Consider the following 16931-nt stretch of genomic DNA (forward strand, 5'->3'; position numbering starts at 1 on the left):
TATGAGTAATAATTAATCCAAAAATCTCTCTCAATATCTATACAATCTTTGGCTGTGAATAAATAGGACTATTTTGAAGTCATTAGGGAGTAGTACTACATTTTTATAACGTTTTAGCCCTTAATGGTAAAAGGTCGGATTGAACTGTCGCAATAATATCTTTTGACTCAATTAAATAAAAAGCCATCTCCTAATATCAATATTTAATACAATAATCCAAGATTATAAATTCCACCCTCAAAATATCTCCTATTACATCGACGGCGTCCCTTCAACCAATCTAGACCTGCCATGTCACCTACTCTGCCACCGTGGCACTTATTCCGCAAACACTATATAAGTGAGCCTCCCTCCCTCCTTCCTCACTCCATCTCAGTTCACCCCTCACATGCAAAACTGTTTGCAGAATTGGGGAAATTAGATTTGAAATTTTGATATACAGAGGAATGATGTCTAGGGTTTGGTGTCTACTTCTGCTGGCTTCGGTGGCGCTTGTGGCGTCTCCGGCGACGGCGACCGAGGAGGTTGAAAAGGTGTTGACTTTGGACCACTCGAACCTCACCGATGTGGTGTCCAAGCACGATTTCATCGTCGTTGAGTTCTACGCTCCTTGGTAAATTCGTTGTTACTTTGATTTACTATCTAAGTTTGTCTGATCTTCTCTTGCTTTGGTTTTTGAATGTGCTGTGTTTGAGATCGGTTTGACTTTTGAGTAAGCGCGAGCTTTGATATCTGATCTGTTTTTTTTGGTGCATTAACGCTTTCCTTTTTTTGATTTTACGTTTTGCTTCACTAGCGCGTTAGTTGTATCGATTAGCAATTGTGTTGTGATAATCTGAATGATTAATCTGTTAGTGTCTTCCATTTCCTGTGTTTGATTTGAGAAGTGAATCTGAATGTAAAGAGAGGGAAAGCTAGGTATCGTCATTTCGTTTGAATAATCTCTCTTTTATGGACGTATTCTGAAATTTCTCCTCTTTAATGTTGGGATCTTACCAGTTTTTTCCTCCATTTTTTTGTTTTCAATTGAAAATTTTAATATCTTTGAATTCTTGGAGCGGAACAAAAGAAAGTTGAGCTGAACGAATATCTTTGTGCTTTAGATTACAGTTTAAAAAGCTATATGATTCAGAATCTTCAGAATCTTTGAAAAATAAGGCAAACATAATAATTAGCTTTTTATGTGAATTTGAGACTAAGTGCTATGCATGAACTAATTATCTTTTTGCAAAACATTTAATAGTATATTAAACTGGGGCCACCTTCAGTACATAACTGAATTTTATTTATTTTAAGTTCTTCTAATCCATATTTCCTTTTTTGTTTGTGTTAACAGGTGTGGACACTGCAAGTCTCTGGCTCCAGAGGTGACCATCCTCCCCTTGCTGTTTGACGATTCAAGCAAACACTTAATTTCATTTCTTTCTTTTTTGCTTTTTTCCTTGAGAGTAGGTACTCAATATATAAGCAACTCTAACCATTCTCTTGTTTATGAATTTTCTTAGTATGAAAAAGCTGCATCCGTACTGAGTACCCATGAACCCGCCATTGTCTTGGCTAAAGTTGATGCAAATGAAGAAGCAAACAAGGAGCTAGCTACTGAGTATCAAATCCAGGGTTTTCCTACCCTTAAAATCATAAGAAATGGTGGGAAAAACGTCCAGGATTACAATGGTCCTCGTGAGGCTGATGGCATTGTCGAGTACTTAAAGAAGCAAGCTGGTCCTGCATCAACTGAAATTAAATCAGCAGAAGATGCCAGCAGTGTTATTGATGAGAAAAAGATTTTTATTGTAAGTTATTTTTTTATCCAACTAAACCTGTCTTCTTTCATATGTTAATCCTGAGCCGCTGATGAATTTAGTATTAAACCACTAGGTTGGAGTGTTTCCAAAGTTCTCCGGGGAGGAATATGAGAACTTTAAGGCTCTTGCTGAGAAGTTGCGCGGTGACTACGACTTTGGTCATACCCTTGATGCTAAACTCATTTCTCGTGGTGAATCAGTCAGTAAGCCCACCCTTCGCTTACTCAAGCCTTTTGATGAACTTGTTGTGGATTCCCAGGTATTTCTTGATCAAGAAGCACATTCCCTTTTTTTTTGTTTAAACTTTTCTTCTATGCTTCTTTAAAAAACTTGGTTCATAAGAAGCTATTCCACTTTCATTTGTTTGCATTAATAAAACTGTGAGAATAATATGTTATTTCAGGACTTCAATATCGAAGCATTGGAGAAATTTATTGCGGCATCTACCGTTCCAACTGTTACAGTCTGGAACAGTGACCCTGCTAATCATCCATATATTAACAAATTCTTTGAGGGTAGTAGCTCCAAGGTATCATTTATTGTCGTTTAATTTTCTATTTCAGTTTTATAACTTGCAGTGGTAAAGTTTCTTATATATCTGTTGATTTTGACAGGCCATGCTGTTTGTTGACTTCAGCAAAGACCAAGATGCTTTTGAGGGAAAGTATAAGAATGTGGCAACCCTTTACAAGGGGAAGGGCATCAGTTTCCTGTTGGGCGATGTTGACTCTGCTCAAAATGCATTCCAGGTAGGCATTTTCTCCATGTGCATATACGAATGTTTTACTTCTGTGCATTTGAATTGATCTGTTTTGACACAATGGTATTTCTATGTTTATGCATGGCAGTACTTTGGACTTAAGACGGAACAGGCACCTGTGCTCATCGTACAGCAAAATGATGGACAGAAGTATCTCGCAGCAAACGTGGAGCCTGATCAGATTGAGTCGTGGGTGAAAGATTATTCGGTACTGAACGTGTTTTTAGTAATTACAATTTCTTGGGGTTGATTCAGATAGCTTTAACTTGCTTTGCATGTCATATTTGGAAATGTTTAGAAGTATGGGTTGCATCTTATCTGATTTTTCTTGCAATTGATAACAGGAAGGGCATGTGAAGCCATTCATAAGATCAGAACCTATTCCTGAAGTGAATGATGAACCTGTCAAAGTGGTTGTTCGTCACAGCCTTCAGGATGTTGTTTTCAACTCTGGAAAGAATGGTTTGTTCTCAAGGCTTTTTATTTTTGCTTTCTCTTGTGGATTTCTCACTGTTTATGTTTGTACATTATTATTACTATCACAGAAGGGTCTTTATATCTTAAAAAATCTGCTTTCTCATTATCTTTACTACTTAGATTGAGAGCTTTAAGGTAATTCCAAGAAATTCTATAGTTTATCTCAGTTTACATTTTAAATTAATTTCTTATTAATGGTGGTAGTTCTATGGTAGAACATCGTGTTAATAGTAATGTCTCCATCTTACAGTTCTACTAGAGTTTTATGCGCCTTGGTGTGGACACTGCAAGAGCCTTGCCCCAATCTTGGATGAAGTTGCCATCTCTTTCCAGAATGATCCTGATGTTCTGATTGCGAAATTTGTAAGATTTTCTTCTAATTTCTTGATTTGTAGTATTGAAAACTTGTTGTGGAAACACTTGCTTAAATTACCATCAAACTACTCAGTCGTTCCCTCCATTTGCCTAATGTGATATATATAGTTCAGATTTGTAGTATTGAAAACTCGTTGTGGTAACACTAGCTAAAATTACCATCAAACTACTCAGTCGTTCCCTCAAACTACTCAGTCGTTCCAATGTCTTGATTTGTAGTATTGAAAACTCGTTGTGGTAACTGGTAACACTTGCTAAAATTACCATCAAACTACTCAGTCGTTCCCTCCATTTTCCTAATTTGATATATATAGTTTGCAGAAACAGTTCCATTTCCTGTATAACTGTTTGTTTGATCGATTGTATATGAACTGATTCTCATAACTTAACCAAACCTTCTCATTCCTAGAATTACTTGTAATATATCTGTTATTTCAGGATGCAACTGCAAATGATGTTCCAAAAGACAAATTCGAAGTTCAAGGTTTCCCAACATTGTACTTCAGATCTGCAAATGGTAACTTGTCGCAGTACGAGGGAGATAGAACGAAGGAGGACATCATCAATTTCATCAACAGCAACCGCGATGATAAGTCTGCCAAGTCATCCTCCTCAGTTGAACCTGAATCTGAAGCAGTAGATTCTGCTAAGGATGAGCTATAAAGAGGTATGAACATTAAAACACCACTTCAAATTCTCGTATTCGATTACTCTTGGCTACTTCAACTGACAGCAGCTATTTTCCTGTGCAGGCTAGTGTCGAACGAGAGAACTTCTGCAGCGGATTTTGTTCATTACCAGTTCTTGTTTTTTTCTACTTTCTAGCTCAAATAAAATCTGGTCTTGTTCCAGTTCCAATAGTAGGATTACAGTAGTAGAAAGATCCGAGGCATGTAGTTGACATCAATTATCATTATCTATATTTGAGTTTTGAAATATTGTCCCATCTTGTTATCCTCAAATATATATATTTGCTTTAAAATAAAATTAAATATATAGATAAAAAACATATAACCAGAGCAGAACAACAGCAAGAACCCTCTTTCTCCCCTCTCTCTATAATCATATACTATATGTAATACCTATTTTAGGCAGAATCTTCATCACTTTTGTGTGTTGTACTAACATTTTGAGCCAGCCTAGCATCTCTCTTCTTCCCCCATTCATGGATCCTCAAATGCAGAGCAGCAGCAGCAATGAGGTAATGCACAGCCTGCATTGGCGTGAGAATATCGATCACCTTCTTGAGCGTGTCGAGCCTCAGCTCATCCGCCATGTGCAGTATCTCCGCCAACCCATCCTGCTTGGGGGCAAGGGCCGCGTCGACCCGGCTCTGCCCCTCGTCCCCGCCCATGCCCTCTGTCATCGCATGCGCCAGCTCCACCATGGACGCATCCGCGACCGTCTCCTGTTGCTCCGCCAGCTTCTCTGTGATCTCCTGCTCCTTCCGTATGGTCTCCTTTTGCAGCGCGTCCACCTGCTGCAGCTGAGCCGCGGACAGGTCGCTCAGGTCGTCCGACCTGAGCCCCTGCATGAGCTCGTGGAGCCTGGCCTCGAGCTGCAGCCCCGACTTGGAGTAGAGCAGGTGGAAGGCCATGCTCGGGCGCCAGCCCCCGATCCAGAGGAAGGCGTCCTCGAGGCTGCTCCGCCACGAGGGGCTCAGCATGGCGAGAATGTCCGTCTCGCCCCACCTCGCCTTGGCCACGTAGTAGTGCTCGTAATGCTGGACGACGCGCTTCACCAGGGGCCGCAGAGCCTCTTGGTCGGCCGCGTCCACCTCCTTGGAGGCGGACACGAGCTCGTCGAGATGCTGGTTCTGTTCGACGAGCCAGCACTCGAAGAACCTTTCAAAGGAGTCGCCCTCATTGATTGCATGTGTCAATTGTGTGGACGTCGACATTGGATTTGAGTAAGTGAGGAGTGAGGATTGAGGAGGGAATGTTTTTATAGTAAAAGTTTTGAAGCTGTAGATGGTTGTAATAATAATCAACGTTGTGTGGGAATCCGTGTGTAGGAGTTGAGTTCAGTGTATCTTGACATGTGAGGAGTGAATCTAGGTACAAATAGCCGTAGTTTTTAGGTTTTGGTTTTGGAGATTATTTATTATTTATTGATGTCATGTTGTTGATTTTGTTAACCAATGAATGAGCAGTACAACTTGCAATCTCGTGCTGTCTTTAGGTCGGCTTGGATCCTCTTGCATTTGTCTGCTTGTGGATTTCAAATCTAACACTAAATCTTCAGATTTGGTAGTCTCGAGTTTGCAAACACAACTTTAAGCGAGTTTTGGAAACTAGAAAAAAAAAAAAAAAAATAATAATAAGTCTATATAACCAAATTTTGTACAACCAAAAATTAGTTTATTTTGAAAAAAATTAGTTTATTTATACATTTAATTAAAACATGTGGATGCATATATAGTACATGAAAGAGTGCATAATATTGTGGTCATATATTTATAATTTGTGTATAATTTTTATAATTTTTTAGAACCATAAATGTAATTAGTGCATACTTTAATTCAAATTTTAAAAATAATAGAAAGAAAATTTAAAATAAAAATAACAAATGAGGTTAAAGGCTAATAAGTCTTTTTAACTTGTCCACTTACTATATTTATTATTTTAATATATAATAATACATAAAATTATTAATATAATCTTATTTTGATTGTACAAAATTTGGTTGTTTATCATTACTAAAAAAAACTCTTATTTTGAGAGCTAAATCTTAGTACTATTCAATGAAAAAAAGAGAAAAAACCTCACTAACAGTTAACATCATTAGTAATATCTGCGAACATAAAAATAGTCGTGATAGTAGATAATACTCTCTTCATGCCTTCATCCCACAAAATATGCACTATTTTTTTTTAGTTCGTTCTACAAGAATATGGACTTTCTAATTTCGGAAACTCTTTTCTCTTTAATAAGGTGAGACTTATTTTCCACTAACAATATTTTAATTACTTTCTTTCTCTACCTCTCTCTTACTTTACCAATTTTGCATTAAAACGCGTGTTAAATCCAAAGTGCATATTATTTGCGACGGAGGGAGTACGTGTTAACACTATTAGTACTATTCATGGGAAATGGCACATCTTATTAGAGATAGAAACTTATACATATAAATAGATTGATTGATAGAAAAAACATGACTATTTTTTTCTAGGTGGATGTGGTGTATTTTTATCAGAAAAATGCTATATCTGGTATAATGAAGAATTGTATTGGATGGATCTAATATTAGAATCTTAAAAATCAAACACAATCGATTTTGCTACAAGTCTAAAATTTTGTCTTTTTTCCCATATTATTCTTTTTCTGCGGCTCTATATATAGGTAATGACATTTTCATCTATATATATATAATGTCAACTTGGCCGCGGGGCATATGGGATTACATAACCACTTTTTAAACTATAAGCAATCTGACAGAATATCACATTTTACAAACATTTTTTGTTCCCTAAAGTAGATACTTCGATGCTACGCAATGTTGTATACATGAATCTTAAATAAAAAATAAACTTATCACCTCATTCACAACCATACAGTGGACAAATTTCCTACCTGTTGCATTTTCGAATTTTAACAAATATTTGTGTTACATATACATATTATTGTTTTTTATTTTGTAATTTTTGGAGAGAAGTAAGAAAAGATAAAGATTCTCTCACACAATCCCAAAAGAAGGGGTAACCATGTAACTGTAAGCTTATCTTCTGACGCGCTTTACTTAGTTACAAAGGCAGAATCAGTACATAAATATCTAAATAAAACTATCAATTTAAATTGAAGAAACTATACAAATAAGTAGATATGAAGTTTCTAGCAGCATTCACCACCTCTTCATCTTCATCCCTTTGTGATGTATTAATATGAATTAGTTTGAAGCTCCTGATATTCATCGTGTACTTCGTTAGTGATCGTGTCACATCTGCTGCGTAGATATCAAAACCTCGCTGGTTTCTGCACGTAGAATGAACAACGTTAGAATTAGAACAGATGGCTAAATCGAAAGTGCTTAAATACATGTTGTCTAAACTTTACATGTACTTGTCTGAAAAAACATTACATGAACAATTACCACACAATAAACTCGATAGACAAGGAGAACCGTGACATGGACAAAAAGAGCAAGCTTAACCTCGTTATCTCTATAATAAGTTGCAATGTATGACTTGGTGATTAAACAAAGCTCAAGATTAACAGTTGTAAAATGAATGAGCAAATAAGAATGTTCTCCACTTCTTGAAAACTAGTAGATTACCTCAAATAAAAGAATTTCACAATGCTAAATTATTTATCTAACTTCTTCGAAAGTAATTGTTACCAAATATGCCATATGTAATGAATCTTGGAAACCATTCTAGCAAAACATCAAAATCAGCTACGAAGACTACACACTGCAAAGCTACCAAGAGTATTACCTCAGAAGCGCTTATTTTTCTGCTGCGGAGGGTATCCTGTCATTCCCATTCCAGGATCTTTCCTTCTCAACTATTATAAGAGAAAATAGATACTGTTTAGGAAGAAGGAACATAAACTATCATAAACGTTCCGCACTATTATTGCCTGAACACCACAAACCTGCTGCTGTTGGTGAGCCTGGGCAGAAACACCCCGTTGCATAGGCATACCACCTGGATTGACTCCACCTCCCATACCTGCCTGTGAAGCAAGATTGTAAGCAGGGATTCCTGGAGGTTGCATCCGCTGCATGCCTACCATGGGCATCGGCCGAGGTATTGATCTATTTTGCATTGCATGGGCACCTGACATTGACCCAGACATAGTATTCCCAGAAGATACCTAATAAAAGAAAACGCAAAAAACCTCTATGAGATGAGATGAGATGGAAATTATCAAGACAAAAGCAGATCTGCTACATGGTTAATATAACCAAAAGCATTTATGCTTACATGTAACAAGCTTACTAGGCTTGACCTATTTATGCATTACTCACGACATGATTCAGTTCCTTATATATCCTTGTTTCATGATGAGCATTTCTCTTCTGCCCTGACTTCATTCAACTATTTTTGTACTATATATTATCTGATTCTAGACAAGAATATTGATGCCTGAATCTTTTATCGAGTAGATCCAAGAAAGACTTCAGGAGAAAACAAAAAAGTAGCAGTAATTTGGTTCAACTCGATTCTGATGGTTCTCTTTTGAGTGATAAGCACCACACTACATGTGATTCAACTGCATATAGATTCCTAAGACAACTAAATTCATTGAGCCTGTACAAATATACTTTACAAGTTTCATCTTTTTCCACCTTTCTCATCCCCAATTGGTTAGTTCTTAAAACAAAATTTCTTTCACCGTCATCATATCTACATTCACCTTAAGAACGGAAATTTTTTACTCTCCACACAGTTAAATTTCTTACTTAGCATTTGAGTGGTAATTTCTCCCTGGATGTTCATTTTGGCACCAAGTCCGTACAAATTTGTTTATGGGGCTAACTAGTTTCTTCCCATGGAGATCGATTTTTACTATCATATTTCAGGGTCCCACAGTTAACCCTCAATGGCTATACACAAAAAAGAAACTAAAATCGTTTTCATTGTCTATCTGATCGTCAACGAAATTATTGTGGTCAATTTGGTGGCAGCGTGTTTGGTGTTGTGGAGCTGCTCAAAGTGCTCAGAATCAAGCATAGAATGGCAAAATTGTCCTAATTCTCAACAGGGGAAATTTGGAAAGGGGTGGTAAGTTGAATTTGTATTGTAGGGAAGTTGGTGGTGGCCCACTGGGAAGGAGGAAAATCTAGTGTCTAAAAGGACGGCAGGGGAGTTTAATGGGCTTCTTCCTCCGTATAGGAAGCAAGGGCAGTGGCTGTTCTAGGTGGTGGGAGGAGGTGTGGATATAGCGGGTGGGGACAGAGGGTGAAGGAGACCGAACCTTTGTACCACCTTCGTGCATTAAGAAAAAACCTCTAACACATAAGACGCAGAAAACACTGAGGCCATGTTTGGTCCTAACAGTTATCAATTTTTGTTTCACGTTTTTTTCTAGCTATAAAGTGAAGAATATCTCTGTATTTTTGTTGCTTTCTTTGAAGAAATCATATGCAGACTAAAAGAAGATAAACGGTCCAGTCAATATCCATGGACCAAGGTTTGCTATATCGTTTTTTCGTCTGCAACTATTTTGCAGCATCCATGTTTTTGCTCGATGTTTAGAAACCCAGCTATATGGAGAAGATTTTCTCTGTAATTTTGAGGAAATTATATGCAGACGAAAAAGAAGATAAACAATGTGGTCAATCTACATGAACCAATGTTGGCTTCCACAGGCGGTAGGTCTAATTACTTCACAGCAAAGGCTTTTTCAGGTCTTAGGTGCCAACATAAACATTACCTCCTGGGGTAAGCAGTAAGAATCGCCTCTCTGTTGGCGAATTTTCCTTTTAAAAAGGCGACGAAAACACATCAAAATACATAAAACCAATTATACATGTCTTGTAAACTAGTTAACGTAAAAGATAAAAGAATGAAGTCCAACAGAAGTATTTACTGACTATGTAGGCACTGAAATATCTCATGTTTCCGTATTGTTGACCATTTCAAACATTCTGGAACTTTCTCTTGGCAGTCCAAAACCCATATTGAGATTGATAAATCCCCAACACCATGTTAAAACCATTTATTCTAGGAAGAAGAAACATGAAGCTGAAGCAGGGCGTGTTTGAGCAGCAGAGTCGTGTTGGAATTGATGTTTCTTGTATCTTATTATTGCCATTCAGTTACTATTTTATGTTTAATTAGTTATGTAGTTAGTTAATTGGGCCTTGGCTTTGTGTTGGGATTTTCTATGCTCTGTTTAGAGTCAATTTAGAATAAATATGGCTTTGATCCTTGCAATTATAAACATTTAGCAAATATTGGGCGAAACTACGCTTGGGAGCAGGAAGGTTCTTCTCTCTGGGGATTTACTCTAAGTCTCTAACATCAGATTTGGGGTCGTTTCTAAGTAAAGTATAATAAATTCACCACTATTACCTGGATAGATTATTACGATTTCCAAATGACAATGAGAATACATTTTTTTCCCATATTTGTAACATAAATTTCCATGAGATACTTTCATTTGATAAAATATCCTGAAAAGTATGAGCTATTTCCTCATCAGTCCGTCCCTGAAAAGTATGAACTTTCTAATTTTGGAATAGTTAAATAACATATTACCCCTACACATCATTTTATTTACAACTTATACCATTATATTACACTATGGAGCTCACTATCCACTAACACTACTTACACTACCCTTTTATCTCTTTCTCTTACTTTACCAATTATACATTAAAACCAATGCCGAACCAACTGTTCATACTTTTCAGCAACAGAGATGGAGATAGTATGTATTTTGTTTATGTTTTGTTGACAATAACATGGGGTAAATAAACAATTCTAGACATGTGATTAGCATTTAGCTGGCAGATGATTCATATAATAAGTCTAAGCGCTGCAGCAGGTCTATCGCAAAGACATGATCAAGGCTCATTCAACTTTGCACACATTGAAAACCATATAGTACTCAGCTAGATTAGCAACAATTTTGAAGAAACATCGAATACATGTGTCAAGAAGCCAAGCATTTGAACTTACCGGTTGTGAGGGTTGGAGACTGATAGTTCCCTCAATATCAGTGCCTGTGTCCACAGGACGAGTTGGGTAATTAACAACTTTATCTCCTGGTTGTGGAGGTACCAAAGCACTGGCACAATTCAGATATCAACATTCATGTTAGAGCATAAATGTATTGTAAGGCATAAAGTGCTTAGAAAGATAACTAGAAGGTCATCCAAATTCCAGGAGGAGTATAGCCACATACTTGCATCCCGGAAAAGGTTCCATGCGAAAATACCTGCAGCCCAGGAAAATAAGAAAACTAATTAGACTACCAGGTCTGTGAAATTGGTGACACTTCAAAACTACCAAACATAACTGTATGGATAAAGCAGAATATATCCTGGTATAAATAAATGAAGAGGTTTACAGAAAAGAAAAAGTGAAAGGTAGAAGGGATGAAAAATGAAGGGGAGTATGAGAAACTACTGGAATATCCATGAAGCTTTAGACAGTAACATCTAAAAAACTTGATTCTTATGATGAATCCCACAAATGCCCATAATTTTTTTGCACATCACTTATTTACCAATTCCCACTGTCCACTTGATGGGGGATTTTTTTTTTCTCTGTTATCCTGCTGCTTGTGGAACATATTAAGGCTTCGTTTGGTAGAGTAGATGAGTCCAAGGAAGAAAAGTATAGGCTCAACAGCCATTTGGCAGTACAATTAAGTTAGCATGGTGGCCCTAACAGCCATTTTTTACATTAACAAACTAAATCCAGACAAGTTATTATGTACCAAGTTAACACATCTTACTTACCAAACAGGTCCTAAGTGTTAAATGCAATAGTGTTGGTTAGACTCTATAGTCAAGTTAGTGAGTTGCTAATGTTGGGCAGTACGAACGTGTACTATATCTAATGATGTGTAATTTTCTGAAACTCCTTAAAAGATTGATCATCATACTAACAGTGCCACAATTAGCAACTAGTTAATTGGAAGGACTAAGCTTCTAAGTTGGGAGATGGAATTCTAAAGTTTCTAGTCTATCAGTTAAACATGAGAAGGGTATGAGGCAAAGGAATTTTTTTTCTCTCTGACACAGGATCATTTAGCAGGCACAATGGTCATCAATCAAGACTGGTTGAATTAAGCGATCAACTTGCATTATAGGATGGGCAACCCAAGATAGCATGGGAAAAAATGGATGACAACACAAGTCTTTCAAGAACCGGAAAAGTGTAAATCCATCAAGAATGGATGCATGGAGGACACAGATGAGCAAGCAATAACTGCTGTTCAACAAATCGGGAAATAAATTCGTAAGTACATCATAAAGAAGCCACAAACAAAGCGTATATGCAAGTGAATGTAAGATCCAAGGAAGGGGCCATATCAGTAAAGAAAAGTAAGTTACATACTCATGCTCAAGAGCTTGTGTAGCTGTTATTCTTTTTCTAGGATCATACCTGTAAATAATCAAACATGGATTGCATCTGAGTCGTAAAACTAAACAATAACTGCACTAGTTACTTTAGAAACTGAGAGGTTTTAATTAATATATTGACTAGACAATTCAAATACAACAAAGGGCAAAACATCCACCCAAGCAAAGAAGATAATCCATTCTGAAAGTCTAACCCCCGATCTCTAAAATAATGCCTCTCACAAGGAAACTTTAAACTCTCCTTTCTTGAAAGTTTACACTACACATTGCTACATTTCAACCTCCCCGTAGATCATCCAATTATTACTCAAAATCTTCCGAAATTGTCTTATTTCATTCAAACTAAATGGATTAGCAGAGCACACAGGCCATTACCCTCATATAAAATGCCTTCTTTTGCTTACAAGCACTTGATTTTAACTGTATATGGTCCAATTAATTGTCAATCATTGCTCAACAGCAAGTCAATGATTAATTACTATCTAAACATAAAGCAAAGAAGCATAATAATACTATATGGAAGCAAGAAATCCCAGTAGAATCTTTTAACTGAGTCTTTAATGCACTAAGCACATGCATAGTTGGAAAATTACTGAAACCAATATGTGCATGAATTTAACTACAATCACATACTCAAGCATCTTTGACAAAAGGTCATATGCTGGATTTTTTGGAGGTAGATGAACTACATTGTAAAGTCCAGCATTATTGCTGCACAGGTAAAAATAAGTAAATTAAGTTAATCACATACAGTAAAAACTAGAGGCCCTCCAGCACATCAATAACAGTTGGCAGATAATCTATGAATATAGAAAAAACAGAGCAAAGAAAACTGACTATGTACGCCCTTGAATGTGTTGCAAATCAGCCTGCCAATGTGGAAGATTTACAAGTGTTGGCCACTTTTCTGGTGTGGGATGGCCTAAACCCAAAAGCATTTGTCAGCAATTATACACATAAAAATTACAAAAAGTTGAATCATTAAAAGGCATTCTCACCTAGAACCTTGAATATTCTATCAAGTTGGTCAAGCTGCATCATCAAAACAAATTTCAGAACACATAGCCAGAAAAAACACAAAGATGAATACTGAGACAAGCCGCATACCTGGTACAACACATAGCCAGAAAACACTACAGAAAAGATAAAAATCACACCTGAAATGGGTTTGGTGTTCCTTTGACTTCTTGCCCTTGAAATAGAGGCTTCAGAGTTAAAAGCTCCGCAAAGATGCACCCGACAGCCCACATATCTTCCACATAAATCAGAAAGGCCACAAATAAGCAAATGTAATAACTATTGGTATGGATTTTGTTTCATTAAGGGTTTATAGAATGGAAATATGTCTAAGATAATTTGAGTTAAAAGGCCTACGCATTAATATATACATATATATAGAGAGAGATGATATCTGAATGGATATTACCTACAGCACTCGTATAGTGCTTAGCTCCAAGGAGTAACTCAGGCGCACGATACCAAATGGTAACTACAACCTACGGTTCATAAATTAAAAGATAAAATGATCAAGATAGGAACTCAGGCACGCACATGAATTTGGGAATAAAAGAGGGTCTCATCCAAAAATGGCACATTTCATATTTTTCCATTTTTGCCATATTTTTATCATCAAAGTGTGATGTATTACATAAAGTTCACCATCCATGTTGCTTAAAAATTCTACAAAACATGTGGAGAATAACTTAAAGTAGGACGGTCTACAAACTGCAATAACAAATAATGCCAGAAGAGGACATGGGGTTGGGAAGCATGCCTAATACTGAAATTGGGGAGGAAGACATTCTCTTACCCCATTTTCAGATAGTGGCTTTAAGGGTGCTTGGTAAATTCTTGCAAGGCCAAAATCAGCAATTTTTACAACTCCATGTTCTTCCCCATCACCCATTACCTGGTTAGCAGGAAGTCAAGAAAAATCGTTAGGAAGAGCTTGTGTCAGTATCAGTGGGAAATTGCACCATTATTAGGCACATAAGGAAATTAGAATTATATGAACATAACAAGAGGAAAATGGCAACAAAAACTAATAAACGCTGCTTACCAAGATATTTGATGGCTTTAGATCCCGGTGAACAATCCAATTACTGCACAAATTTTTTATTGCAAGTGTTAACTGAGGTCTATTTCAAACTTTGAATTGACAAGAAATACTGAGGAGAAAATAAACCTAACAGGATTATAACTTTGCGAAAACAAAGGGATCACATGTCATCACTATCGTACTAATTATGCAAAAGATATGAAATAACATATGCAACACCTGTGGAGATAGTTTAGACCATTAAGAAGCTGCCACAAAATTGACTTAATGGTGTATTGGTTGATTGATTGGTTGACCTTGTCCCTGTGATGTCTGATGATTTCCTGCCGTGATCCAAACGATGTCAATCATTTATGCAGCAGTCAGATTGACGGAACATAATTAAGTTCATAAATGTATTTGTCATTTTTATCTTTCTTTCTTTGGGCGGCTGATGCTACTAGTTCCCAAGTTCAGACATAGAGCTCTATCTCAGCTCAAAGTGATACATGAATGAGTAAGACAGCATGCGTGCTTGCGAAAGTTATAATCGAGAAATTTACTCACATAAAGGTCGTGCTCAGCGTAGTCGAAAGCCAGATAAAGCGACATATCTGCATGATTGATGTGCACATTTGCAAGCTTTACCACATTCTCGTGAGAAATCTCCCTAAGCAACTGAAGAAAAGCACAATAACACAAACTTCAACCAGTTGGGCAATGGTGAGAGTTATCATCAAGATTCAAGAATAGACAAAGTCTTGATAAATGTAAAAGTAATGCATAAATAAAAAATTCATATCCTTGAATTTGAACACAGAAAAATGACAAAATAAGTCCGGAAAGTGAACACATGAATTAGTGAAATAAATTCTTATTTCATGTTTCTTTGTCACTCATAAAAGAATTGGCAAAACTACATAATTGCAACATGATACATAAAGATAGGTAGAGAAAGAATAACAAAAAAATACACATCAAACTTTTAATTTCTTCCAAAAGAAAACGATCGCCCTCATTCAATTGAACCCAAGAAGGAAAACAGAAACCCCTCCAACCAACACCGGAGTAAATAGAAACACACGCGAGTGGCAATTAAGGGCATAAACACACGAAAAGAAGGCAAGGAAGATTGAATTTTGACCATGATTTCCCGAATTGCGGTGGGAGAGACGCCGTCTCCATCCTTGGACTGCTTGAATTTCTTGATGGCTATGGATTTGGAGCGGTTGGACTTTATCTTGGCCAAGAAAACGAGTCCATAGGTCCCTTCCCCGATTTTACCGATCACGTCGTACTGCTCCAGCCACTCCGGCTTGCTACTGCTGTTGCTTCCCGAATTGCTCAGCCTTCCGTCCCCCATTCGATTAATTTTCCGAATTTTGTTGCGATGTGCTTCACCACCTCAAATTGAAACTAGTGGGGAACAATCATCTCCGATCGAAGCTTTGACAATGGCCGGAAAATCAGAGAGTTTTGTTATTACGGTTCAACCCATTTCTCATTCTATATTACCACTTCATTTTAGCCCAAAACAGATGGGCTTATCACTTTAATTTAGCCCAACAACAACAAGGCCCAAAACATAAATTAAAAGATCTGCATATATATATATATATATCCAAGAGAATCTATATTAAGAAATTGTATTGAATAAATTATAAAATAAATTAACATTTTTACCTGAAATATATGATCCAAGAAATTAGCCTCGAGTGTATACAACTCAAGAATTTTTTAAATAAATTTATGAAAATTAAGCGTAGTTTGCAAGATTATATCTCGGGATTAAATATGTATTGTGTGTTGTTCATGAGACTGAATCTTACAACTTCATTCTGGATGGATAATCATGTGATAATTAGTCTCAATCACCCCTTCTCCCTCTGTCCCATTAGAAATGAAACGTTTTCCTTTTTAGGTTGTCCCAATAAAAGTGAAACGTTTCCTAAAATGGAAACAACATTTTCTCTACTTTTTCTTCTCTCTTACTTTACTCTCTCTTCATTAACTCATAAAACACCACTGCATAAAATCCTGTGCCGAAAACCAAATATTGCATATTTATTGGGACGGAGGAAATACTATTGTTTAACAAATCGAATAGTCGCAAAGTAAATTGAATTATACAAACAATTTCAGAAAATGACTTTATAGTTTGGATTTTTAATTGATGTGGTGAGGGTTAATAGTCTAATACTCCCTCCTCCCGAGAGCCCGAAAATAAGAGTCTCCTTTTTCAATTCCAGTCTTCTTTTCCAATTCCAGTCTTTTCACTAATAAAAGTCTCATTTTATTTTTATTATTGTAAATGATAAGTAGATTCACACATTTCATTATAAAATTAATATATATAAATTAGAACTCACCTTATATTATTTTTTTCAGTTACTTTTCTTTATTTTTCTTAATTTGTGTTGAACTCAACTGAGATTTC

The 16931-nt window shown here is 36.6% G+C and overlaps 3 protein-coding genes across 3 annotated transcripts; 1 reads left to right on the forward strand and 2 right to left on the reverse strand.

Moving 5' to 3' along the window:
- Positions 1-376: 376 nt before the first annotated feature.
- LOC125208679 (protein disulfide-isomerase-like) lies at positions 377-4363 on the forward strand. Its single transcript, XM_048108337.1, has 11 exons — positions 377-613; positions 1337-1367; positions 1506-1793; positions 1879-2064; positions 2209-2334; positions 2420-2554; positions 2654-2773; positions 2910-3027; positions 3293-3405; positions 3856-4084; positions 4170-4363. Exons 1-10 carry the CDS (start codon positions 447-449, stop codon positions 4078-4080), a joined length of 1509 nt encoding a protein of 502 aa, XP_047964294.1. The 5' UTR covers positions 377-446; the 3' UTR covers positions 4081-4084; positions 4170-4363.
- A 24-nt stretch (positions 4364-4387) lies between these two features.
- On the reverse strand, positions 4388-5463 carry LOC125208681 (protein DOG1-like 3). The gene has a single exon (XM_048108339.1). It carries the CDS (start codon positions 5315-5317, stop codon positions 4505-4507), a length of 813 nt encoding a protein of 270 aa, XP_047964296.1. The 5' UTR covers positions 5318-5463; the 3' UTR covers positions 4388-4504.
- Positions 5464-7092: 1629 nt separating this feature from the next.
- Positions 7093-15972, reverse strand: LOC125208680 (cyclin-dependent kinase E-1). Its single transcript, XM_048108338.1, has 16 exons — positions 15639-15972; positions 15062-15172; positions 14735-14838; positions 14516-14558; positions 14267-14365; positions 13883-13952; positions 13614-13708; positions 13455-13488; positions 13294-13378; positions 13090-13167; positions 12431-12478; positions 11271-11303; positions 11045-11153; positions 8010-8231; positions 7850-7919; positions 7093-7388 (listed from the first exon to the last, which is right to left on the reverse strand). Exons 1-15 carry the CDS (start codon positions 15855-15857, stop codon positions 7851-7853), a joined length of 1419 nt encoding a protein of 472 aa, XP_047964295.1. The 5' UTR covers positions 15858-15972; the 3' UTR covers positions 7093-7388; position 7850.
- Positions 15973-16931: the final 959 nt, after the last annotated feature.

The sequence above is a fragment of the Salvia hispanica genome, chromosome 2 (assembly GCF_023119035.1).
Source record: "Salvia hispanica cultivar TCC Black 2014 chromosome 2, UniMelb_Shisp_WGS_1.0, whole genome shotgun sequence".
In the NCBI taxonomy this organism is placed as follows: Eukaryota; Viridiplantae; Streptophyta; class Magnoliopsida; order Lamiales; family Lamiaceae; genus Salvia; species Salvia hispanica.